The following is a 25,369-nucleotide window of genomic DNA, read 5'->3' as shown; positions in this document are numbered from 1 at the left end:
CGTTGCTGCTGGGCGGTGCTCAGCCCACTGGAATTTCCTACCTCAGACTTGAGCCGGGCCCAGCCGCTCCGTGGCATGTGGGATCCTTCTGTATCGGGGCACGAACCCGTGTCCCCTGCATCGGCAGGCGGACTGTCAACCACTGCGCCACCAGGGAAGCCCGTCAGCCCTCTTTCTTTCCCCACTTTGCTACCCTGGGGTCTCAGGAAGGCTGGCCTCTCCCTGTGTTCTGCTGTGTGCGCTGACTGCTTCTTCTGATGACAGTGTTCTCAGCAAAGGAAGCAGTTATACCCACACCCTCCTTGTGCCAGGCCCGGGTGACATCCTGCTCAGCCATTCACCCCTTCTTTATTCCAGGGATGCCATCTTGTCCAGCCTACTCCTCTTTCCAGATAAGGAAGATAAGGTTCAGAGAGGTGATGTGATTCACTCAAAGCCACACAGCTCGTTGGGAGCTTGGCCAGGATTAGACTCCATGTTTCCTATTGTCCCGCCCACAATGCCTCCGTTAGAAACATTTAAATTCTAGCCTTGTCCCTTTCCTTTCCCTTTGGTCATCCCACCAGTTTGGGCTGCCTAGGAGTCAGAGCATGCAGCATTCAGGAGGCTTGAAGTAGTGCGTGCTTGTATCCCTCTTGTGGTGGGAGACTCACTGCTTCCTAGCCAGCCAGGTCCATCACCAGATGGCCCTTGCTGGGACACGCCCTTCCTCAGGTGAGGCCGAACCCCTTCCTCAGGTGGGACTGAAGCCCACCTTTTCATCTCCCTGTTTTGTGTGCTGGCCCATCAGCTGTCTCTGCCCGGGGCAGCCCTACAGTTATTGGAGGCCTGACCAGGGACCCTGGCGGTCCCAGGCCGACCGCCCAGCCCTTCCTGAGATTGGGTCTCCCTTTCCTTCTCAGCCCTGTTGGGGGGCTTGGAGTACGGACCCCCTCCCTCATCTGGTCAGGGACACAGAGCCCAGTGGGACCCAGGCCTGAGTCGTCTTAGTTAAGCTGAGAACAAAACCCATGTCACTTGGTGAGGATGCGCTGGCCTTGCCGATGCCCTGGCGCCAGCAGGGGCCCCACCGGCGGTGGGCCGTGGCGGGGGCTTCTCTTCCCTGAGCTGCAGCCTCCTGTGTGAAACAGGGCCTGCGGTCCCTCCTGGCGGGTTCCCTGGGAGGATGGGGCACTTGGTGGGGCTGAGGCGCACCTCTGTTGCAGGACGGCCCAGAAGCACTGCTGTGTGTCCTACTTGAAGGAGAAGAGCTGCATGGCCGGTGTCATGGGGGCCAAGGAGGGCGCGGCGTGCGGGGATGAGGACAGCGACACCTGCGGTGTCTCCCTGTACAAGGCAAGCCTGCCCTGGGGCGTGTGTGGCCTGAGCCTGAAGGTCCTTGAGGGCCGAGGGGGTGGGCCGCCCTGTGGGGCTCCTCTGAGGGGAGGATGCTCACGCCTGGGGGCAGGGGAGCTCTGCATCTGCATAGAAAACATCACCAGTTATCATACGGACCAATTCATTCGGGAAATACTGTTTGAACACCAGTCTGTGGTGGCCCTGTTGTAGGCATTAAGAACGCAGAAGTGAGTAACACAAAACTCCCTTCCCTCACGGGGCTTTCTTTTTCTTTGGTCTTTTTGTAACTGGCATTTCAACTGAGTGTGATGTCCCCAAGGTTCATCCACGTTGTTGCATGTGGCAGAACTCCCTTCCTTGTAAGGCTGAGTAATATTCTGTGTCTGGAGAGACCACATTTTGTTTATCCATCATCTGTCAATGGGCACGTGGGTTGATTCTTCCTCTTGGCTACTGTGAATATTGCTGCTGCGAACGTGGGTGTAAGAAAGCCCCTCTCTAGAGGACAGACGGTACGTCCACTTACATCACATTGGCTAGAACTTAGTCTGGCGGCTGCCTAGCTGCAAGGAAGGCTGGGAAATTTAGTCCTTATTCTGGAGAGGTCGTGTGCCCACTGCAAATGTGGAAGGAGGGAAAACGGACTTTGGGGGCTAACAGCTGGCTGTCTGTGCTGTAGAGGATGAGGGCAAACTTGGAACAGTTTCAGGAAGTATCACAGAAGGATGTTGTGTTTGGGGGAGAGAAAGGGACGGAGTTGAAGAAACCACAAGCCTGGATGACGGTTGAGGGACCTCTGGAGGAGGGCACCATCTGGCAGAGGCTTTTGACATCGAATTTTGTCTCATTGGGGTCAATTTTTCCTAAAAAATAACTGATATTAACGAAAGGACCTTGGTGACTGGCGAGTTTAGAATTCCATTTGTGTTTATATGTTTGACCCTGGACCAGTCCTTTTTCCTCATCGTCAGCTTCTCCATCTATAAAATGGGGATAATAGTTCATGTCTTTCGGGGTGTTTGTGAGGATCAGAGATTACCTTAATGCAAACTGTTTACCAAGTATGTGGATATGTTCACTAAGTGGATATGTTCACCACTGGGAGATGCAGTCTGGAGTATCAGTGAGCTACTGCTGTGTAACAGACCATCCCAAACCTAGTGGCTGATGACCGGCTCAGGTCATGAGTCAGGGTAGTTGTGCTGACCTGGGCCATGCCCAGCTGACCTTGGCTGCCACCAGCTAATGGTTCTGCTGGCACTAGGTCTAGGATGGCTGTAGCTGGGATGACACTTCCCTGTTCCATGTGGTCTCAACCTCCAGCAGGCTAGCCTGGGCTTGTTTAGGTAGTGGCTGAGCAGGGTTCCAACATGGGGAATAGATGTGTGCAAGGCCTTCTGAGGCCTGGGCTCAGAAGAGGCGCACTGTCACTTCTGTCTCCTCCTGTTGGCCGAAGCAAGTCATGAGGCACAGTCAAGAGGTTGGGAAATGCACCCTGTCTTTCGACAGGAGGAACTGTACTATCAGACTGCAAAGACAGAGGACACAGTGAAGAGTGAACGACTGGGGCTGTTATTGTAATCAGTCTACCACAGTAGTTTAAACGAATCAAAGACTTTATTTTTGGAGGCATGCAGTCTGGGACAGGGGTGAATCTGTGTAATGTCTTCAGGCACCCAGGCTTCTATATTTCTGCTCGATCATCTTTAGCTTGTAGTTTCCATCTTTAAGGTCACCTCATGACCCCAAATAGCTGCTAGAGCTCCAGCCATCACATCTGTTCCAAAAAGGAGGAAGGGGGAGAGCAAAAAAGATGTACTTTCAAGTTGAGTCAGCCCTGGTTAAAAGCTCTCCTGAAAGCTTCACCCAGTGTCTCTTATCTGTAACTTTAAGGGAAGTGCTGCCTTTTAGGTGGCCTGAATAGATTTGCAGTCTGCTGGTAAATATGGGAGCAGTTAATTGGTGTGGCTGTGGGTTAACTTGTAGTTCTTTTCATAAGAGGCCATTTATGAATTATTGTAAAAAACTTGCACTAGCTGAGCCAGACACGGGAAATGGGGACAGATGACACCTTTGCCCCCGGAGAGCACATCCCGGGCACAATGTGGAGACGAGGGTGAATTCGCTCCCATTTGTCAGCCCCTCCCCAGAGCCTGGGGCTCCAGCGTGAGTCCCACAGGCTCACAGGCCATGCGGAAGGCCCTGAGCGGCCGGGCTGGGCAGTGACGGCTCTTCTCTCTCCAGCAATGCTGTGACTGCTGCGGCCTGGGGCTCCGCGTGCGGGCCGAGGGCCAGTCGTGTGAGTCCAACCCCAACCTCGGCTACCCCTGCAACCACGTCATGCTCTCCTGCTGTGAGGGCGAAGACCCCCTCATCGTGCCCGAGGTCCGCCGGCCTCCGGAGCCTGAGGCTGTACCACGGAGAGGTGCGTGCTGCTCCCCAGGCCAGGCATATGGGCCAGCTGGCCGACGGGGGAGAACTGCTGGGGCTTCTAGGCAAGGCTGGGGGTCCTCTGGCCTTCTGTGGGGACCTTGGTCACCTTCATCTGTGGTTCAAGGCACAAGTTCCGCTCTGGACAGAGTTCTGTGGCCTCCCATGATGGGCTCCTGTTATTTCAGGAGATGAGATTTTCAGGAGATGAGATTTTCTGAATGAGATGGTGGTCTCATTCAGTTTTCTACTTACCATCTGCTCTGCCCAGTTAGTACCACCCATCTCCCTCCACTCTCCACCCACCCACCCTCCTGTTTCTTTGTTCACCTACACATCCATACTTCTTCCTCCCCATCCACCCATCCATTTCACACATCCCCCTCCCATCCTCTGGTCCATGCACCACTCATTCCCCCATCCTCCCATCCATCTATTCACACATCCGTCCACCCCTCCATCCACCTCCACACCCAACCCTCCATCCACCCCCCCACCTCTCCGTCCCGTCCATCTGTCCGCCTACCCACGCACGCCCCTCTATCCACCCCTCCGTCCACCCACCCCTCTATCCACCCTCCATCCATCCACCATCCACCCATCTATTCTTCCTTCCATCTACCCACCCATCCACTTACCCATCCATCCACCCATCCACCCACCCCTCCATTCATCCATCCTCCATCCTTCATACGTCCACCCATCCACCCATCCACCCACCCATCCGTCCTTCATCGTGCTGTCTCAGCTGAGCACACAGAAGGTTCTGGTGAAGACCTGATCTGGTTTCCTGAGGGCCTGTGGTCCCAACCACTTGCTGGGGCCAGCCTGGGTCTCATCATGAGCATGGACCCCTGCCCCAGTTTCAGAGGCGGAGTTGACGAGCCGGGAGGCCCTGTCGCTGGGCACGGAGACTGAGCTGCCCAACAGCCTGCCCGGTGACGACCAGGACGAGTGCCTGCTCCTCCCGGGGGAGCTGTGCCAACACCTGTGCATCAATACCGTGGGCTCCTACCACTGTGCCTGCTTTCCTGGCTTCTCGCTGCAGGACGATGGCCGCACCTGCCGCCCAGGTGAGGGCCCGGACGGTTGGGGCAGGTGCTGGGGCGGGGCTGATCTTGACCGCAGAGCGTGGTGTTCCTCGGGTGGGGACCGTGGGGGACTTCGCCTCCCGCCACCCCACACTGTGGAACCCGCCGGCGCCGAGGGTCCCCAGCGATGGGTTTGTGAGGCCAGGCAGACGGGCTCCCTCCTGGGGCTCCATCTGCAGGGCAGCCCCAGCGGCCCACCCTGGATTCAAGTGCAGGGCCGGGACCTGGGCCACCGAGGCCCCCGCCTACCTAGCCGCGTCCCCAGTACCGGGCCCGCGGCGGTCAGGCTCCGGCACCTGGTCTGGAAGGACCCTCTCCCTGCCAGCTTCCCGGGGTAGATTCATTTGGGGCCACAGACGGGTCCTCCTCCACCCTCCCTGCCCCGATTAGCGGTGAGACGGATCTGGCCTGAGGTGCGTCCCTCCCTGAACCTCAGTTTCCTCTCCCGTGGGGTGGATGGGGGTGGGTAAAATGAGCCGCCCCCCGACCTCGAGAGCCCGGCATGGCGCCTGTTAGGGCCCGAGGCTGCCTGAAGACGCGAGACCCCCCTCCTGTCTGCTCTGTCCGTGACAGACGGTGACCGCCCCAAGCCGGAGGCCGCCGAGGAGTCAGCGGTGAGGCCCGAATCCTCCCAAGTGGTCCCCAACACCATCGCGCTGCCCGTGCCGCAGCCCAACACCTGCAAAGGTAAGCTGGCCGTGGGCAGGCGGGGAGCCCTCGGGGCTGGGCGTGTGCGGGGTGGCCCCACCGGGGCGTGCTGCTTCTCGGGCACGGGGGGTCGGTTGGCCTCGCCGTCGGAGGTTGGGTGAGGAGCTGTGAGAGGTGAGAATGGGGGGCGCAGCCTGGGGCAGGCGTGGGTGACCCCAGCATGGCCCATCAGCCGCTTTCAGCCTCGCTTTCTGTAAAGCAGAGAGTACAATCCTTGCTCGCCCAGGCATCACGGAGCCCGCGTTCAGATACGTGCGGGCGTTCTCTGCGACCTTCCCGTCCTCCCCTCCGTCCTCCTCACCCGCATCCCTGTTACTTGAGGGAGGGGTGTTTTGGGGCAGGTCCCAGACACCAGCCGGTGTGTGAGCGGGTTGAAGGGGTGACCTCGTGAAAGGGGCAGGAGTGGGGTGCCCTGTAGGCCGGAGCCGCATGGTCTCTGACTTTCGTGCGGTTTCCTCGCAGACAACGGGCCCTGCAAGCAGGTGTGCAGCGTGGTCGGGGACACCGCCATGTGCTCCTGCTTCCCCGGCTATGCCATCATGGCGGACGGCGTGTCCTGTGAAGGTGAGTCCCCCCTGCCGTGGGCCCCGCACACCTGAGTGGGCCCGGAGCGGGGGAGGTGTTCCAGGGCCAAACCTCGCTGTGCTGGTGAGCGGGGAGCAGGTGTGGCTGCCATGACGACCAGCTGAAACAGCTGCGTCCGCCCACATCACGTGCCAGGTGTGCGTGCAGCCCAGGTGGGCACACGGGCTGGCCGCAGCCCCGCCACTCCCTGGAGCAGGCCTCCGCAAACTTCAGTGTGCAACAGGGTCACCTGTGGGCTGGGACCACAGGATCCTGAGAAGTCCACACGGCCCCAGGGGTCTGACCTAGTAGGTCTTGGAGCCGGGGAGGCCCGAGACTCCCTGGGTCACGCTCTGACTAGCTCTGTCCTCGAGGGTCACCCCATCTGAGTGGCCTGACTGGGTTTGTGACCGCCTTGCTCCCGTCCCAGCCACGGGTGGAGCCGACAGAGGGCGGTGCCTGCCCTGTCGTCCTGCGGCAGGACATCGCTCCGGCTGGCCTCCATGGGGAACAAGGCTGGGGAGAGGCAGCCCCAGCTGAGGGCACATTCTCAGTTCTGAAACCAAGGAGGGACGGTGGATGTTGGTGACTCTGCCTTCACAGAAGGGCCGAAGAGGGTTTAAAAGCACAGGCCTCCCTTACTTACGAACCCGCTCAGTCTGGGTCTTGTCCCGATGGGGTCTCTGCGGGCTGGGACCTCCCCCTGTGAATTGGGGGGCATCGGATCCGACACCTGCTGGGGTGGTTCCCACAGTGAATGACACCTTGAGCACCTCCTCGTGTGTGGAGACAGGCAGGCAGACAGCATGCAGATGGTCTAGGAAATGCTTTAGTTTCAGGTTCAAGTTCAGGAGACATGAACCTGGTTTGGGTCCATGGGTAACAGGGTTAAGTCTGCCTGGGAAGAGACCCACATCCCTGTCAGAAGCCGAAACCCACCTCTAGCCAATTGCCCAGGACTGTTCTGGTGTGGATGAAAACCATCCTCATGCCCAGAGAGGACAGGACACTTGCCCAGAGCACACAGCATGGTGGTGACTGACAGGCCTTTCTCTCAGATGGTGGGGGCAGATCTGGCTTTGCTTCTCATCTCCCAGGGCCCTGAAGCCATGAGGACTGTATCTCTTCTGGGTTGGGACTCCTTCAGGCCATGGGCCCGTGTCCCTATCCCTCCAGGCCTCCCTTTCTCTCTGCAGCGCCCCCAGTGGTAGAGGCTGTGGGGTCCAGGCCAGAGGATGCAGAGGGCGTTTTGTGGGTGTAGCCTGCCCCGCAGGGGAGTCCTGCAGATGACATTTTATCATCTGTTTAAAATAATCAAACAAGTTACCAGCAGTGACAGATCAAGAATTTTTTTTTAATGTCCAAATTTCAGGTTTTTCTTGAAACTTTGTAACATCTGTCCACAAGGAGCCCACAACCTTGGTCTCCCTTTCGACAGAGCACAGGCTCTGCAGTGCCCTAGAGCCCCCTTGGCCCCTTCTCCTGTTTATGTCTCCAGCCTGGCCCCCTAAGCACTTAGGTTTGCAACTCCTGCTATTGTGTGGCTCCCGTGGCTGCCCGTGGAGGTAGAGGGTCTCCAGAGCATGGGTGGGAGACGGCCTCTGGTCCCGCCCGCTGTGTGACCCCGGACAGGCTGTCTACCCTCTCTGAGCTTCACTTTGCCACCTGTCTCTGCTAGGGCTCCTGCTGTGACATCTTTCAACTGGACAAACTCAGACTTGGGCCCAAAGCCCAGAGGGACCACTGATGGGCTGGGAGGTCCTGGGCAGGTCCCTGCCCGTCTGGGTCTCAGTTTCCCCATCTGTCACTGGAGGCTCCATGTCACTGGGGGCCACGCTTCTCTAACGGCCCTTCTGTTTTTCCTCCCGCGGCCGTCACTAGACCAAGACGAGTGCCTGCTGGGCACTCACGATTGTAGCTGGCGACAGTTCTGTGTGAACACCCTGGGATCCTTCTACTGTGTCAACCACACAGTGCTCTGTGCGGAGGGCTTTATCCTCAATGCACACAGGAAGTGCGTGGGTAAGCCAGAGCCCCGCTTGCCGCCACTGTCACGGCTCCCTGCCCCGCTCCACGCCAAGCCCGCCACACTGCAGCCACATGCTAAAGGGCCTGCCCTTTGCATATGAGCTCTCAGCACGGCCCGCCACCCCATGCTCCATGTCGTGCCCCTCGTGTCCTGCTTCTCCACCGACGCCACCGGGAAGCTGCTTTCCCCAGGGACGTGCCTGAGTCAGAACTTTGTCTGAGGTGTGACCTGGCTGGTCATTGAAATGAGGTCATTGAGACATGTGGGCAGCAGGATAGGGAGGCCTGGGTTCGAAGCAGGACCCCTTAGTATCTCTGTGGGCTTGAACTTCCTCCCAAGCCTCTGTTTTATCATCTGTGAAAAGGGAGCACTGAGGGCACTGCTCCCCGTTTGGAGGTTATGTGACATGTGTATCGCATAGCCAGAGCCCAGGGCATGGTGTGCATGGGACCTCAGCTGCTGAGATTGTCCTTAGATGCGGCCAGAGCCCCTTCAGAGGCAAATACCCCAGCTAGGCGTCCATTTGCTGTGTGACCCGGAGCAGTAGTGCTTGCGTCTCTGAGCCTGTTTCCTCACCTCTAAACTCGGGGCTCGGAGGCCTGGCACGGGCTGGTACCCAGGTCCCGGCCTGTGCACGGATGGGCTGGTGCTCAGTCATGCGCCTGCCCTCCTGCCTCTCGGTGCCCTTGTGGGCCAGGGCTGGGGCTCCAGGCCTGCTCTGTGGGCAGCAAGGACTTGCTGTTCTCCCATGGCTGGGGGTCTGGTGTTTTCGTTTAGGAAACATCATGGACCTGAACAGAGATAGACCCAGGGTAGCAGGGGCTCGGGGCAGACTGGGAAATGCTGTGGCAGGGACACGAGAGGCCAAGGGAGAGGCCATTCCAGCTGGCAGCGTCTGGACACACTCCCTGGAGAAGGTGGCGTGTGCATGTGTCTCCAAGGACGATGGGGATTTGGGAGTTGGGAGGGGCGTGAGGGAGGAAGGAACGGCTGCAACAAACATGTGGAGGTGGGAACTGCACTGCACGTGCCCAGACCCCTGTGTGTCGTCCTTGTGCTTGGGGACCACGCCCAACCTGGACATGTCCTCTTCCTCACCCTCCGCCGCCGGGCAGCGGAGTGGCCGCTGCAGACATGTGTGCCCCTGGCCTCCAGCCCCCGGCCCAACATGCGCCCTCTGGAGCCTGCTTGTCAGTGGCGGGGCAGCTCCTCCCGTCCGGCTCGTGTCTGTGTGTGTCTGGGAAAAGGCGGTCCACCCTGTGAGCACCCTCCCAGGACGCGGGTGTGCAGGGTTCCCTGGCGGCCTGGAGAGAAGACCTTGTCCTGAAAGGGGTCGCCGGGCAGCTGGAAAACGGGTTCTGGGATGAAAGCACAGAGGTGCATTCCATTCAGCAAAGTTTATGGTCATTCTTTCAGCCTTTCCTTCCTTATCATCCGGCACGGACCCCAGTGTCCTCTTCGTCCTTGTGTTCCGCTTATGTGTTCATCTCACCTGTGAGCACTCGTTCTTTCCATCACTTGCTCATCCACAGACGTGTCTTCTGCGGTGCGTTTGTGAGCTCCAGGCATGTTCTGTTAACCCTGGCTGGTGAGATGGGAGACGGGTGCCCGGGTTAAGAGTGTGGCCTCTGCAGCCAGACTGGCTGGGTTCAAATCCTGGCTCTGCCGTTTTATAGTTGTAGGACCTGAGACCAGTCATTTGATCTCTCTGAACCTCAGTTTCCTCACCTGTGAAAAGAGAGGACTAATGTCTACCTCAGAGGGTCACTGTGGCGGTTACATGAATCCATGTAAAGAACTTGCTAGTGTTTGATGCCGTAATTGTGATTCAACAAATGTGTTATACTGAGGCAGCCTGCAGAGGTAGTGAGCCCCCATCACTGGAGGTATGTAAGCTGAAGTGGGACAGTATTGGGCGGTGCCAAGTCCACAGGACTTCTAACAGACAGGTGACCTCTGTGGGGAATCCCCTGTGCTTTGCTGTTGGCCTTTTGTGCCCTGTCCTTTGAGGAACATCTTGGGTCCTGGGAATAGTGTTCCAGGTGGGCTTGGCTTTGAGACGGTGGGAGCCCCGTCTCTGGGGCCCACTCTGCAGCAGTGGGGAAAGGGCTGGGCGCTCTGGGTTCTGTTCTTGCTGTTGTCCCGTGCAGGCTGGGAGACTTCAGTCACATCCCCTCTGTGAGACCTAGTTCCTTATCTGTGAAGCAGTATCTCTGGGGGATCGAGGGCAGTTCCTGTAAGCCGCCCGATCCCTAAGTGAGCCACACAGTCAGTGGTGTCTGCTGTCATCTCTCACCACGATTCCTCCCAGGCTAGGGCGGGCTCCTGGCCCATGATGTTTCTGGGCTCCTGAGAATGTGTCTCTCGCTGTCAATCCAGCTTATAAATCAGAAGTCTCTGTCTGGCCCAGCCAACCCTTCCTTGGAAACCACGGGCCAGAACTCTCCCTTTTCCTCCTCCTCTTCCCCACCCAACCAGCCTTGGCCGGGCCTGTACACCAGTTGGCTCACCTGTGAGTTTGGGACAGTCTCTTGCCCCACAGCCCTGTACCCCTCCTCTCCACGTGGTCCTGTCGTCCTGGTAGGCTCAGCTCAGACATGACTGTCCCTGAGAGCAGCTCTGACAGCGCAGCGCCCACAGCGGGCAGTGCCCTGGCCCGAGCCCGGGGCTGTGCAGCTTACCTCCCCAGCGTCTCCGCCTGACCTGTCCTCTCTCCCTGCCTGCTGACTGGCAGTTCCTTGGGGGCAGAGGCTGTGACACACCTCTAGGCCACCTGGGCTTAGCACAGAATAGCTGCTCGTTAAGGTGTGTCCAGTGAATGAACGAATCCGCACGACTGCTGTACCTCCCCTGCCAGGTGGAGCGTGGCAGAGACACGGGGTGTCCTCTGCCCACCTGCAGGGATGTCTGACTTGGCCACCTCTCTGGGTCTCCTCCGCCCTCCCTGATGCCACTTCTTTCCCTCCTTTGCTGGCTTCTCCCCTCCCCACCTGCGCATCCCAGGCGTCAGTACTCGGCCCCCGGGTGACCTCAGCAGTGACCACTCCCACGTCAATGTCTCGCCTCAGACCCCTTCCATGAGCTCCGAGGCAGGCCTCTGGCTGCCGCTTCATCCTCAAGCCCAGTGTGACGTCAAGGGCTCCCAGCCTTCCGCTGTGAGCCTGCTCCTCCCAGCTGGCCCCAGCCCGGGTGCGGGGCCCCCATCTGTAGAGCTGCTCGTCCAGAAAGCTTTGCCAAGGCCAATGGGCTCCTCTTTTTCTCTCTCCTTCGTCGCATCCACCGTAGATCCTGTCGGTTTGACCTTCACAGCACTTCCAGGACCCGACTGCTTCTCTTCGCCTCTGTGGGCGGCAGCCTAAGCCCCATCATCTCCTAGTCTAACAGACCCTCACCCCTGGAGTATTTGCACTCAGCCAGGGGACCCTGTTACCAATAAGTCAGCCCACTTCCCTCCTCTGCTGGAGCCCTCGATGGCTCCCACCTCCCCCGCATCTCCTAACACTCTCCTCTCCCGCCCCAGTCACACCCCTCTGGGCCAGAGCCTGGGCCTGCCTGGCGGCCTGTCCCCTCTGCCCAAGATACATGCTCGGCTCATCCTGGCACCTCCTCAAATGCTTTGCTCAAGTGTCCTCTGCCCTGAGCATCCTTCGTGCCTCCGCCCCCTGCACCTCCCACTCCTGGTCTCCTTCGCTCTCTCTTGCACAAGACTCAGGACCACCCTCCCTCTTAGGTTTGTCTGTCCGCTGGTACCCCCGCTCTGAGTGTCCCGCGCCATGGCAGACTTTCTGTCTGTCTTGTTCACCATGGACCCCTGGGGCCATGGCACATGCTCCATAAATCTTTGTTGAACGGGTGGTTGCACAGACCGTGCTGCTCTCTGGGAAGTGAGTACCTTGAGGGCAGGGCCGGCTGGCCGGCAGCGCGTGCGCCGTACCGGGAGGGCCCCGCAGCCTCTGACGGCCTCACCCTCCCCGCAGACATCAACGAGTGCGTGACGGACCTGCACACGTGCAGCCGGGGCGAGCACTGCATGAACACGGTGGGCTCCTTCCGCTGCTACAAGGCTCTCACCTGTGAGTCCGGCTACATGCTCAAGGATGGCGAGTGCACAGGTGAGGCGAGCTGGCTGGAGGCCCTGCCCACCTCCCCACCCCCGCCCCACCTTCTGATCCGCCCCCAGCCCGCCTGCAGCCCACCTGGCCCGCCCAGAGCCTTCTCCCTTCTGGCAAGCTCCCAGCCCTGGGGTTTCCTGCGCCGGTTTAGGGGCAGAGGCTGGGGCGGGGGGTGGCCTCCGAGGTAAGTGTGTCTGGGTCAGTTAGTCCCCTCCCTATGCCTCAGTTCCCACAGAACGGTCACTTCTGTCCTTTTTACCAGAAAATTCTAGCCGCCTCAGAAGAGAGAGAGGTTCCATTGAACCGTTTCAGCAGATGCTTCCCCAGTGTTGTTTGTGGGCCTGGCAGGGTTCTGGGTGGCAGGGGTACCGGTGGGGTTGTGTTCTTGTCTCTGGCCTCCTGTTGGGGGGACCGGCGGGCCCACAGGCACGCGGGGCTGGGTGTTGCTTTAGGTGGGGTCCAAAGAGGCCGGCCCCTTGTGGCGGTGATGTTTGGGCACAGACCTGCGGGATGAGAGGCCCCTGGGAAGGGTGTTCCAGGCAGAGGGAGCAGCAGGTGTCATGCCCTTAGGGAGGGGAGGAGTCTTGGCACAAAAGGCAGAAAGGGCGTCTCGGGTGAGAGCACGCTGCCGGTGGAAGGAGGCTGCGGGGTTGGCAGGCCCAGATAGGCGAGCAGTTGGGAGTTTGTTTCACCTGTGACGGGAAGTGTTTTATTTTAACTGAAAACGTCTAGAAGAAAGTCACCCAGGAGGTGAGACCCAGAGCAGTGCTCCATTGTTGCAAGCCCGGAAAATGGCGGTGGGAAGCGGCTCTGAGGTCGGCGGGAGCTCAGGCAGGTGCTGAACGCACTCCATGCCGGGCCCTGAGCTGGGCGCGGAGCAGGGGTGGGGTGAGCTGGCAGGAGATGAGCCCAGGCCCCTCGGCGCACACCTGTGCACACCCACACATGCCCACAGGGCTCACACAGATCCACGGTGAGCCCCCTTTAGAGAACCCTGACACGTGGGGAGGGGGGCCGTCTCCCTGGACGCCCCAGCACCCCGCCCCTCTCATCCCAGGGCCTCCTTCTTAGACCAGAGTGGCTGGGCAGGGGCTGTGTTCTCAGCCTCCCGGGGGTCCTTGGAGGGGGTTCTAGAACCCAGCACAGGGTTGCCTAGAGGCTGGGCTCCTTTGGGAAAGTGGTGGAAACCTTGGAAACTGGAGGGGGTGGATGGATGAACAACACACGGACAGACCCACAAGGTTGGTCAGGCCGTCAGGAGGCCGAGGCGGTCCCGGCTGTGCCACTAGCCCTCTGTGTCCCCTTTCTGCTCCGTGCCTCGGTTTCCTCGTCTGGAAAGAGCCCGACATGCCTGCTGTGCGGGAAGCACAGGGGAAGCATGGGGCCTGCACTTTGTAAACTGGGTGCTGCACAGCGGGGAGGGGCACCTGTGACCTGCTGGTGCCACACCGCAGGCGGGGACAGCGGTGCCGTCCAGGTCTGGCAGTTCCATCGTTGGAAGCTCCAAGCCTGGCTGCCCAGAAGCAGTGCCCCAGCTATGGAACCCTGCCTGTGCCTCAGTTTCCCCTGTGAAGGAGGGGGCTCGTCATAGCCTGCTTCCGGGTACATGTAAGCACTGAGTAAATAAGTACGTCTCAGAGCCCTTGGGACAACGCCTGGTAGCACGGCAGAGTTCAGTGAGGGGGTAACGTTGTTGTTACTGCTGGCATGGGCCACGGCAGCTCCCTGTGACGCAGAAGACCTTTGTAACCGTCAAGGTCACTGTGGGGATGTGCGGGCAGGGGCCTGCCAGCCCGCCGGCCCCTGACCCCCGGCCTGGTCTGTGTGGCAGACGTGGACGAGTGTGAGCTGGGCACACACAACTGCCAGGCGGGCTCCGTGTGCCATAACACCAAGGGCTCCTTCTACTGCCAGGCGCGGCAGCGCTGCATGGAGGGCTTCCTGCAGGACCCCGAGGGCAACTGCGTGGGTGAGTGGGGCCTGGAGGGGCTGCCTGGCCCTGGGGGTCTTTAGGAGAGGTCGTTGTGGGGATAGGCTCTGAGGGCTTTACAGAAGAGGGAGCCCTGGCTCGCTGCACTTTCCCCCTCCCGGCCTCAGTGTCCCTCTGTGAATGGATGTGTCAGTGCCTGGGCCCCGCGAGGCACTTGCAGAATGGAAGCTCTTATTATCCTGAACTGTCTGCTCGCGGCTGAGTTACTCCTCTTGTGGCCTCAGTTTACCCATCTGTGGGATTGGACTGGATGAAAGTGAATCACGTTTTTTTAACCTACGCAACAGCGCTTGGGTTCTGGGAGGGAAAGCCCACGGGTCCTGGGACTCAGGGACTGGATAGCCCGACCTGGACTGGTCTGGGGCCCAGGACTGGCCGCCTCCCAGTGCAGCCCTGGACTCAGATGCTGGGGCTCCAGGAGGGGCTCCAGCAGGCTCCCTGTCACCCGCACCCGCCTCCGCAGACATCAATGAGTGCACGTCACTCTCCGAGCCGTGTCGGCCAGGCTTCAGCTGCGTCAACACGGTGGGCTCCTACACGTGCCAGAGGAACCCGGTGATCTGCGGGCGTGGCTACCACGCCAGCCAGGATGGGACCAAGTGTGTGGGTAAGGCCCGCCTCCCCCTAGCCTCTGGCTTCCCGGGTGCCCTGGGCCGGGGCGGCTGGTGCAGGGGGAGAGTCCGGGCCTCAGGGTGCCCTGCTCGCCTCCCCCTGCAGACGTGAACGAGTGTGAGGCGGGCGTGCACCGCTGCGGCGAGGGGCAGGTATGCCACAACCTCCCCGGCTCCTACCGCTGTGACTGCAAGCCTGGCTTCCAGCGGGACGCCTTCGGCCGCGCCTGCGTCGGTAGGTGGGACTGGTGGCCGGGACCCCGTCCGGCTGCCCTGAGAGGTGCCCGCCTGCCCCAGGCCCTCCCCCCGGCCAGCCTTGCCCTGACCACATGGCCGGCCCGCTCTGGGCTGGACAGCCTTCCTGCCGTCCTGTCCAGCTGTGGCTCTGCTCTCGGTCCCCATCGCGCTCTTTTCTTGCCCTTTGCTGTGCCGTCTGTCTCTCCATGTCTGCCTCTGGTCTCTGTCCAACACCTCCTCTGCCGTCTTCCCCTGCTCCCTCTTCCCCCGCGTTCCTTCTGGGCTCCTGGGTCCCTCTCCTCCCCGGGGCTGGAGGCGGCTGGCGTCCAGGCCCCCTCCGCCCTCCCTGAGGCCCTGCACCTGCCGCCCGCCCCGCAGACGTGAACGAGTGCTGGAGCTCGCCCAGCCGCCTGTGCCAGCACGCGTGCGAGAACACGCTCGGCTCCTACCGCTGCTCCTGCGCCTCCGGCTTCCGGCTGGCGGCCGACGGCAAGCGTTGCGAAGGTACGGCCGACCCGGCCTCTGACCCGTGGCGCCCCGTGCAGGGCCCCAGGCCTCAGCTGCACGCTGTTTCCTGCCAGGGCCCCCCACTGCCATCTCAGACCCAAGGGCTGGGTGTGTGTGTTGTGTGCACCCCTGGGCGGGAGCTCCCGGCAGGCAGGGGCGGCGGCCCAGCCTCTGCCCCTTGGTAGGTGCTGACCCTGGTCATGACCGCGGTGCCCTGGGCTTCAGGCGGGGGGCAGAGTGAGTGAGATGAGAGGTAGGCCCGTGGCCACGCGGACGGCCCGGCGGCCACACAGCACCTGGCAGTGCCCTCCAGAGTCACCCCATCTTGGTTTTCCAGAGCCCAGAAATCTAGATATTTATGCGAAGTCTGCTGGTTTGTACATGTCGCTGGTGGATCTAAACTTAAACACACTGTGTGTTAAACCGAGCACGTGAACTCGCCCATGTGGGGTGCGCCTGGGGCTGACGGAGGGGACGCGTGAGGGACCGTCACACTGTTCCCACCTGTGTTCATGGTGTGGTTGGGCCAGGTCTGGGGGGGTTGGTGTGGAGGGGTGCAGGGGTCCCGGGCTGCTCAGTGAAGTGGGGAGGGGCCCCGTGAGTAAGGGGGTGTGGGGTCTCTGGCCCCATTTGCTGGTGCCGTCTTTCCCAGCACTCCCCTGGAGGCGCGTTCCTCATTTCCCTCCTGGGGAGGTGAGTCTGCTGAGACCCCTGGGAAGGCCATGCACCTCTCTCTGATTGCCTGGCCTGGCCAAAGAGCTGGCCTCTTGTGGGACGGGACCAGCCCAGGGACAGGGGAGTGACCCCAGGCCTGGCTGTGTCAGACGGCACTTGGATGGGCTCCCAAAACAGACCCTGTCACTCCCTTTCACTCACGGGGGTTACAGCCACCCGTGAGCCCTCCCCCCGGCCAGGCTGGGTGCAGACAGCCGTGGGGATGGAGCGTCATTCCCACCCTAGTTGTAGTTCATTCGTTCACTTCTTGGCCCTTCTGCCTCCCCCGCCGCCCCTACTTCAGGCCACTTCTCTCCAGCTCCATCTGTGGCTGGACGGTAGAGACTCAGATGGAACCAGCGTGGCCCCTGGCCCCCGGGAGCTCAGAGCCCGGTAGAGGAGAGAAGCCACTCATTCACTCATTCACGGCTTCCATCATTTTGTGTGAAAGCTGTGTATGTTGTGAGGTCCCGAGGATCATGCGTCAGACAGTGGCCTCAAGGCCACGTGTGAGCTGACCCCGTCCCCCGCACTCTGCTCTGACCACACCGGCCTCCTCGCTCTTCTGTGCGTGCACAGGGCGCACCCTCACCTCGGGGCCTGTGCTCTCACCGTGCCTTCTGCCTGGAACGCTTCCCCAGATGCCCGCGCGACTCTAACACTGCAGCCCTCCCAGACGCACCCCTGCCCCTTCTCTGCTCTCTTCCCATAGCATGCGCCATCTTCTGCCGTACTAGGTATTCCGCCCCTTTAATCCCCCCGCTTCTTCCCCAGCACACACGTGAACATCAGCTCTATGACAGGGGGGTGGTTGTCCGTCTTGCTCGTGGCCCTGTCCCCACGCTCAGCACAGGCCTGGCGCTTGTCGGAGCCCGGCAGGTCTTGGTTGGATGAATGAGAGACAAGTCCCTGCCCACAAGGAACTCAGAGTCCAGCAGATGCCCCATCTCCCCCGTCCTCCACTCACACAGCTCACCCGCTGCCTCGCAGGCCGGCTCTCCCCCCTCCCCCACCCCCATGCAGGCCGGCCCTGGGGGTCAAGGGCAGGTCCTTGTTAGCACCTAGGTGACATCTCCCGGACCCATCTCTACCCAGTGCTGTGGACCCTCAGTAGGGCAGCATCTAGCTCCCCGTGTGGGGATCTGAGCCCCACCTGTGGCTGCTTCCTCTGGGCAGTAGGCCGGGACTGCACCAGCAAGCTATAATACATCACTGCCCCTGCTACTGCGTGTCTCAGGCAGGCTCCTTGCCTTTCTCTGGGCCTCTGGTTCCCCGTCGGCCCGAAGGGAGGCTGGGACTGATGGTCTCTCAAGATAAGGCTCCGGGTGAGCCGGACCTTGGCCCTCTGCGCTGGAAGGACACCTCAGTGACCTCCGGCTGGTCTGTCTGCAGACGTGAACGAGTGTGAGGCCCAGCGCTGCAGCCAGGAGTGCGCCAACATCTATGGCTCCTACCAGTGCTACTGCCGCCAGGGCTACCAGCTGGCCGAGGACGGGCATACCTGCACAGGTACCTCTCCTCTGCCCAGGGCCCCCTTCCTGAGAGACACCACTTCCCGTGTGCCAGGCTCCTCGAGTCCCCACCGGGCTGGGGACACGGGCCACACGGAGGCCTTAGCGTCATATCAGAGTTTGAGTCCCAGCCGGGCGTTTCCTGGCTGTGCCACCTTGGACAAATGCTTCCCACGTCTGACGTCAGTGGGATGAAGGATTAAGTTAATTACGGTTGATCCTTGAATGACACGGGGTTTAGGGCCTCCCCTCCCCGATAGTCAGAAATCCACATATAACTTTACAGGCGGCCCTTTGTATCTGCGGTTCCGCCTCTGTGGTTGAACCGAGGACAGATGGCGTAGTACTGTAGTATTTATTGGAAAAAGTCCTCGTGTAAGTGGACCTGTGCAGTTCAAACCTGTGTTGTTCAGGGGTCAGCTGTACCTTGTCCACACCCTGTCTGGTACCTGATTGGCCCTCAGCTGGCAGTAGCAAGTATGGGGCGGCCCCGGGAGGCAAGCCCTGGAATGCGGGTCCTGTGAGCTCTGTGGCCTCAGGCAGCTCTCTTCCTCTCTCAGCCCTGTCGTCCTTACCTGTAAAATGGGCCCCTAGGCTCCACTGCTGTGGCAGGATGACCCAGGGTTCACGAGGGGCTGAAACTCTCTCTGGCAGACATTGACGAGTGCGCTCAGGGCGCCGGCATCCTCTGCACCTTCCGCTGCATCAACGTGCCAGGAAGCTACCAGTGCGTGTGCCCAGAGCGCGGCTACACCATGACGGCCAACGGGAGGTCCTGCAAAGGTGAGTGCGGGGTCCGCCCCACCGGGGCCTCAGGCAGCCTCCAAGCAGGCCCAGAAGCCTCATGCAGCTGGCTGTGCTCCCAGAGCTCTGACACCAAGTGCATAGGCAGAGAATGGCTGATGCCACTGGTGGCCGTGTTCACCGAGGTCTACGCCTGGGATGAGGCAGGTGGCAGTCTTTCTGCTGCTTGACCCAGCTTAGAGGCTTGGACTCTGCTCTGGGCCCTGCCCTGCGAGCGGGACGGGGGTCCTGTGGGATGGTTCTAAAGACAGGAGACCTACCCAGCCTATTCAAGAGAAGCCTCAGGGGTCCCAGAAGCTGGCCAAGCCTTCGTGGCTGCAGAGCTGTCTGCTTTTTAATTTAAAAAATAATCTGTCTGGGGCTTCCCTGGTGGCGCAGTGGTTGAGAGTCCGCCTGCCGATGCAGGGGACACGGATTCGTGCCCCGGTCCGGGAAGATCCCACATGCCACGGAGCGGCTGGGCCCGTGAGCCATGGCCTCTGGGCCTGCGCGTCCGGAGCCTGTGCTCCACAATGGGAGAGGCCACAACGGTGAGAGGCCCGCGTAGCGCAAAAAAAAAAAAAAAAAAAAAAATCAGTGTGGACTCTGTAAAAGGTGAGGGTCTTACCTGCCGCAAACAGCTGTGCGGGAACGATGACTCCATGTGCCTAGAGCGTGATTTCAGTTTTGAACCTGAGGCCCTGTTCTGCTTGATGGTGGGAGCACAGCACGGGCTTCTTGGGCGGCTCAGACGCTGCCATGATTCTGGTCCTTGAAGGCGCTTCAGGCCGGAAACCTGTTCGCGTTCAGGACATCTCCCCCGACCCCTCCTCCCTGGCCTTCCTGGCGCGGGGGCTGGGGAATGGCCAGTGCTGGCAGCACAGAGGCTCCCAGGCCCTTGGCTACTGTACAGAGTGGAAGAGACGGGAGTATGTGACGCTCGGGTGGCACGTGAGCTGTGCGCCCACAGGCCGAGCTGCTCTGAGACCCAGGCCCCTGGGGCGGGCTGGGGTGGCTCGGACGAGGGTCTCCAGCTCTGGGCATCCCTCCCATCGCCCTCCTCTGCTCCCCCCAGACCTGGACGAGTGTGCACTGGGCACCCACAACTGCTCTGAGGCTGAGACCTGCCATAACATCCAGGGTGGCTTCCGCTGCCTGCGTTTCGAGTGTCCCCCAAACTACGTCCGGGTCTCTGAAACGTGAGTGCCCCCACCCGGCCTCGGCCAATCCACACTGCCCAGGGCGGAGGCCAGCTGACCGGCGCATGCCTTCACCACCTCCTGCTCTTCACAGGCCCCACTGCCAGGTCTGTGGTCTGATGACTATAAATGGTACAAGAGAGCACCTTGCGGAAAGCTTGGAGCATAGAGCATGAAAGGAGGAAAACTCACACACAAAAATCTCTTTCAAACACACACACACACACACACACACACACACACACACACACACACATATTATCTTTTGCCGTGTAACGAGTTCTTTCCAGCACTTCGCATCTTAACGTGACAAGTAGTTATCATCTCACGCAGTCTTGGAGGGTCACGAGCCAAGGAGCTGCTTAGCTGGGTGGTCCTGGCTAAGGGTCGCGTAGGGCTGGGTCCTCTGAAGGCTTGACTGGGGCTGCAGGATCCCGCTGCCCACTCATGGCTCTGGGCAGGAGGCCTCAGCGCCTCACCATGTGGCCTCTTCATGGGGCCGGAGCTCTCCCAGCACGGGTCATGAAGAAGGCAAGTGAAGGTCCCAATCCTAAAAGTGACATTTCCTCACTTCTGCTCCTGGCCACACAGTCCAGCACTGCATGGGGTACCCTGGGAGGCAACATTCAAAGTGTGAGTGACAGGAGGGGACACACCGGGGCCATCTCGCAGGCTGGTGACCACACTCCCTAGTGATGCCTCTTGGTGTTTCGCCGTATTTCCTGTCCTTTCCTTACTAAACATGCATTTCCATAGAGGACTTGCTGGAGCGCCCATCTTGTTTTCTCTGCGCGGTGCTGTCATGTGGATGTGCTCGGTTGTTCGAAGCGTGCTTTCTCTGCTTGGTCGCCGTCTTTTGCATCTGTGCGTGCAGCCCGCCTGGGGTGGCGCTTCTGAGCATGTATGCGCTCGTGATTTACTTGCCGGCTGTCCTGCTGACCCCGTGACATGCTTGCTAATACACACAGTGCTGGGGAGTGTCTACGTGCAGGTGTGTTGGGACGCTTGGGTGACTGTGTCTGGGTGACCCTGGGCAGGTGACCTCCCCTCCCTGGGTCTCAGCTGCTCCGCCTGCAACATGGGTGATGGTAGCGCCAGCCCCAGGGTGGGTGTCAGCACGGCATGAGTGAAAACACGTCATGAGTTTACAGAGTGTGTGGCATGGCCTGGCGCTGCATTGGTGCCATGTGTTGGTGACGTCATATCCCAACCCCGCGTGGCTGGGCACTGTGGTCCCCCAGTTGGGGAGCTCTGCTCAGAACATCCACGAGCCCTGCTGAGCCCTGGTGGCCATTTTGGAAGCACTGAGCTTTGAGACAGGGATTTGGTGATGGAGGTGACAGTGTCTCATTGCACCCAGAAGAGACCAGATTGTTGCTGAGCTTAGAAACCGAAGCCTTGGGCCCCGTGGGGTTTGGTGCAGGTTCTGTCATCGTGGTCCCGTAGCGTGGCCGAGTTCCCGGCGTCCTCTGGAGCAGGTGTGACTCAGCTCTCTGATCCTCGGAGAGGGGAAAGGGCAGGCCATCCCAAGTCAGAAGAGGAAATGGCTCCGCGGGAGAGTCAATCATGGAAGAAAAGGGAATCTGAGAAAAGATCACAACAGTAAAAACACCGAGGCCAGGGAATCCATGCACATAGGCAAGGGAAAGAATGCAGGCAGGGAGGTAAGAATGACAAGCTACCTGGCGCTGTGCTGAGAGCCCGCATGTTTATAACCTCACCCCTTCCCACCAGTGAAATCGCAAGGCCATTAACCCGTCCTACGACGAGGAAGCTGAGGTCCAGGGAGGTCAGGTGACCCGGCAGAGGCTGCGAGGCTGCCGAGGGCGGAGCTGGGCTGGGGGCCGGCGCCCGGTCGCGCTGGGTGAGTGTAGGGGTGGGAGCGAGCCCGCCGCTGACGCGCCCGCCGCTGACGCCCCCGCCGTGCGCCCCGCAGGAAGTGCGAGCGCGCGCTGTGCCACGACTTCATGGAGTGCCAGAACGCGCCGGCGCGCATCACGTACTACCGGCTCAACTTCCAGACCGGGCTGCTCGTGCCGGCGCACATCTTCCGCATCAGCCCGGTGCCCGCCTTCGCCGGCGACACCATCGCGCTGACCATCACCAAGGGCAACGAGGAGGGCTACTTCGGCACGCGCCGCCTCAACGCCTACACGGGCGTCGTCTTCCTGCAGCGGTCCGTGCGCGAGCCACGGGACTTCGCCCTGGACGTGGAGATGAAGCTATGGCGGCAGGGCTCCGTCACCACCTTCCTGGCCAAGATGCACATCTTCTTCACCACCTTTGCCCTGTGAGGCGCGGCCACGGACGAGCGCGAGGAGCCCCCGGTTCTCCCTGGCCCGGCGCCCCGGCCGCACGCCTCTTTCCGTGCTCCCTGCCGGCCGCGTGGGGGGCGGGCGATGTGGCCAGTTTACTCTGACCCTGTAAATTAACTTAATTTTGCTGACCTGTTCCTCGCGTTTCGGCCTCTCCTGTGCCCCTGGAGGGAGCTTTGCGCAGGCCACTGCTGGTGCCCCGTGGATGGGGTCGGAGGATCCGAGGCTGGACATGACCAAGACTGGAATCAGCGACCACGTTGGAGATTTTGGACTCAACTGGGTGACCTGTCCCCAATGATGATATTCTGTTTCATGTTCCACTGTGATTAGCTCTTCACTTTTTTTAAAAATCGTTTTTAAGTGTTTTTGTTTAATTATAAAGTAGTACATGTATATTGCAAATATATATATATATTCAAATAGTGCAAAAGGGTTATGAAGTAAAAAAGTGAAAACAGAAAACCCGCTTCCTTTTGTGCAGCGTTTGCGTGTGCCAGCGGTGCCTGCGTGTCTTGGGCCCCCGCCTCGGGCCTCACCTTGGGTTGCTGAAAGGACGGCAGTGGGAGCGTGCTCGCTTCTGATCCTACTTCTTCTCCTCCGCCTGCGTCTCCCTCTTCCCTCCTCTCCTTCTCCACATGTGGGCCGCACCTGGCTTGTCACTTTGGACGCTGTCCAGAAGCTGGACATCTACGTTTAGTGTTACTTTTGTCATCTCCTGACCGACTGCTCTTCGCACCTGATGACGAACGTGCGTGAGACTGTTTAGCGTAGAAATGAGCTAATGGTTAGCTAAATCCAGTTCTCTCTCGGGCCAGCCATTCTCCATTGGTGTTCCATCCTGCGGAGGCTGTAACTCCGTGTCCCAGTGTATTTGGCCATTGTCAGTATTATAGCTTCACCAGTGGTGCCAGGGCTATGGGGACATATCACGGGAGGTAGGAGTAACCTGCAAAATGAGACTGGAGTGCCCTCCAGTCATTAGCAGTTCATCCAGCGAATCGTCTCTCATGTGACTACATGGCTTCCAGGACAAGGCTATTCAGGTTTGCAGCGTCCATTTCACTTTGTCAGGTTCCAAAGGAAGGAGTGAGCTCGGCTTCACCCTTTCAGCCGTCTGGTATAATGGAGCCGAGAGATGGTGTTGCCTGCTTCTCTAAGCCTCATGAGATACTAATGTCCTGGACAAACGTAGTTGTTGCGTAACCCATTCATCCTTTCCCCTGTGTGATTCCGATTCTCTCCATTCCGATTCTCTCCATTTGTACCCCAGTTCTTCCACGTTGGGAATGGACGTTAGGTTTGGCCATCGTGCTGGTCTAGATGAAGGGCAGCAATGCCCGTCCAGCGAGCACCTCCCCCCCGTACCCCGGCGCACTCCGTTCCTATAGGTAGAGTTAACCAGGGGGCCATCTCAACCAGCGGGCGACACACAGCTGCAACCCTGAGTTTGCCAGATGGGGTGAAGGCACCGTCCACCCCATCAGGCCCTTAGGAATTCTGACACCAAGGTTTAAAACTCTAGTTATGGTTTCTTGCTTAGGAATCAGCCCTGCTTCCTGCGTGCACAGTGGCAGCCTTGCTCCCGGGACAGCTGCGTCAGATACAAAAAAAGAAAGTTGAGACGGTGTCATGCCAGCATCCTCCCCCTGTGTGAAGAATTGTGCGGTCGCAACAGAATTCTACCCCACCCCCTGTCCCAGATCACCTAAAAAGCAGAGGAATCTTTCTAGTGGGGACCTGCCTTGGCTCCCTGGTGTTGAGGGTGAACGTATACTCAGGAAGGCTTGAAAGCCAGCCCTTCGCGTCTTTATCTTCCCTGCCCCATGTCAGACGACTGGGGTCTCAGATGCCGTTCTAACTCTCTGCCTAAACATCATTCCAAGGAGGAGGTCTCTCTGCCTGCTGTTGACACTGTGGGGTGTCACGTGTGATCCTTGGTTTGAAGAAATGTGATTTGGTGGTCCCAACTGGCACACTGTCTCTCGTGCCCACACGCTTAACAGTATCTGTAAGGGTCCAGGAGGCGTCCTAACACAGTTTCTGGTTATGCCCTCCCCATGGAGTCCCAGGTGGCATAACCTCCTCCCAGCCTTCACGTATGAGCATTGCCCACCAGGGAAGCTCCTCTGAGCCTTTGGTGTCCAGAGTTTTTATTGGAGCTGGTTGGTAGCTGGGGCACACCTATTCCCTGACACAAGGGAGCAGTACAATTGCCAATGCTCTTACCAGTGGTGACCTGGGGGCATGTCCTGGTGGAGGGGATGCTGCAACAGATGCGACGGTGCAAGCATTTGAAAAATACAACAGCAGAATTGGCTGGTTGCCGCCAAGCTGTATTGCCCTGCAGAGGGACAGTGAGAAAGTTGGAGCTGTTAACGAGCAGGTATTGGCTAAGGGTGAGAGGCAGGGGCCCTCGGCGGCAGCTCCCAAAGAGGCGCCTGGCTCCTGCGGTGGAAGGGCAGACCGAGCCGTGTGGCAGGCTGAAGACCTGCGTGTGAGAGTCACAGAGATCCAGGGGCGTTTGACTGCTCGGCCAAGGTCTGCCGTGGGACGTTAAGGGCTGGTGTGGAAACCTGGGGTCCTCAAGGTGGAGGAGGCCCTCTGGAGGTGCAGAGGAGACCGGCCCTTTCAGTAAGAGCCAGCGCTGTCGTGCCTGAAGAGAATGCTGTCAGCCACCTTCCCTCACCACCGCCAGGCAGCAGGTGCCCCCGCAGGAGCTGCCCTCGCCTCCTCTACTGGCTGCCAGGCTGATAACAGATTCAGTCTGTTTGGGAATTTTCCCTCCTGCACAGTGGAGTTCGTATGTGATGGGCCTGAGCCGATGACACCCGTGTTTCCCGACACTGATTGGTTCCACGATGGGCCTCAGATGTACCCGAGGTCTTTGCGGGGGTACTGAGATGGAGGTGGTTTTCTTGACCCCTGCCCTTGAACCTAAGGGGCTGTCGGGCCTGGAGCGGCCACCGCCACGTGACAGCAGGTGAAAGCTGAGACTGAAGTCTGGGTGGAGCCCCTGAGGGGGCAGCACAACCGCAGAGCCTGAGCTCTGAAACCTACCAGGCCTGAGGCCACCGGACCTGTGAATTTTCTGCCTTTATCTTCTCTTTCATGTAAGCTAGTTGATTGTTTTCTGTCAAATGCAACAGGCAAAGTCCAACAGAATGCAGTAACAAGTGAGGAAGGGTGTGCCGGGCAAAGGGAATGGCATGTGCAAAGCTTCTGAGCTG

At 59.8% G+C, this 25,369-nt stretch overlaps 1 protein-coding gene across 8 annotated transcripts in view; it reads left to right on the top strand.

The window, feature by feature from the left end:
- FBLN2 (fibulin 2) overlaps window positions 1–22,604 on the top strand; it is a 74,879-nt gene extending 52,275 nt beyond the window's left edge. For 3 of the 8 annotated variants that reach the window (XM_073787760.1, XM_073787761.1, XM_073787766.1), the window contains 15 exons: window positions 1,206–1,335; window positions 3,583–3,763; window positions 4,632–4,841; window positions 5,433–5,546; window positions 6,030–6,131; window positions 8,013–8,153; window positions 12,138–12,272; window positions 14,104–14,241; window positions 14,681–14,869; window positions 14,980–15,108; window positions 15,489–15,614; window positions 17,724–17,840; window positions 18,497–18,625; window positions 19,701–19,824; window positions 21,761–22,604. In XM_073787760.1, the coding sequence (XP_073643861.1) occupies window positions 1,206–1,335; window positions 3,583–3,763; window positions 4,632–4,841; window positions 5,433–5,546; window positions 6,030–6,131; window positions 8,013–8,153; window positions 12,138–12,272; window positions 14,104–14,241; window positions 14,681–14,869; window positions 14,980–15,108; window positions 15,489–15,614; window positions 17,724–17,840; window positions 18,497–18,625; window positions 19,701–19,824; window positions 21,761–22,118 (2,323 nt within the window). In that variant the 3' untranslated portion in view covers window positions 22,119–22,604. Of the gene's footprint in view, window positions 1–1,205; window positions 1,336–3,582; window positions 3,764–4,631; window positions 4,842–5,432; window positions 5,547–6,029; window positions 6,132–8,012; window positions 8,154–12,137; window positions 12,273–14,103; window positions 14,242–14,680; window positions 14,870–14,979; window positions 15,109–15,488; window positions 15,615–17,723; window positions 17,841–18,496; window positions 18,626–19,700; window positions 19,825–21,558; window positions 21,719–21,760 lie in introns of those variants that run through there. The other 5 variants (XM_033865500.2, XM_073787764.1, XM_073787763.1 and 2 more) reach the window with 5 other exon arrangements.
- Window positions 22,605–25,369: the final 2,765 nt, after the last annotated feature.

The sequence above is a fragment of the Tursiops truncatus genome, chromosome 10 (assembly GCF_011762595.2).
Source record: "Tursiops truncatus isolate mTurTru1 chromosome 10, mTurTru1.mat.Y, whole genome shotgun sequence".
Taxonomy (NCBI): domain Eukaryota; kingdom Metazoa; phylum Chordata; class Mammalia; order Artiodactyla; family Delphinidae; genus Tursiops; species Tursiops truncatus.
Note: the sequence above shows the minus strand (reverse complement) of the source record. Positions and strands in the feature narration are given on the sequence as shown.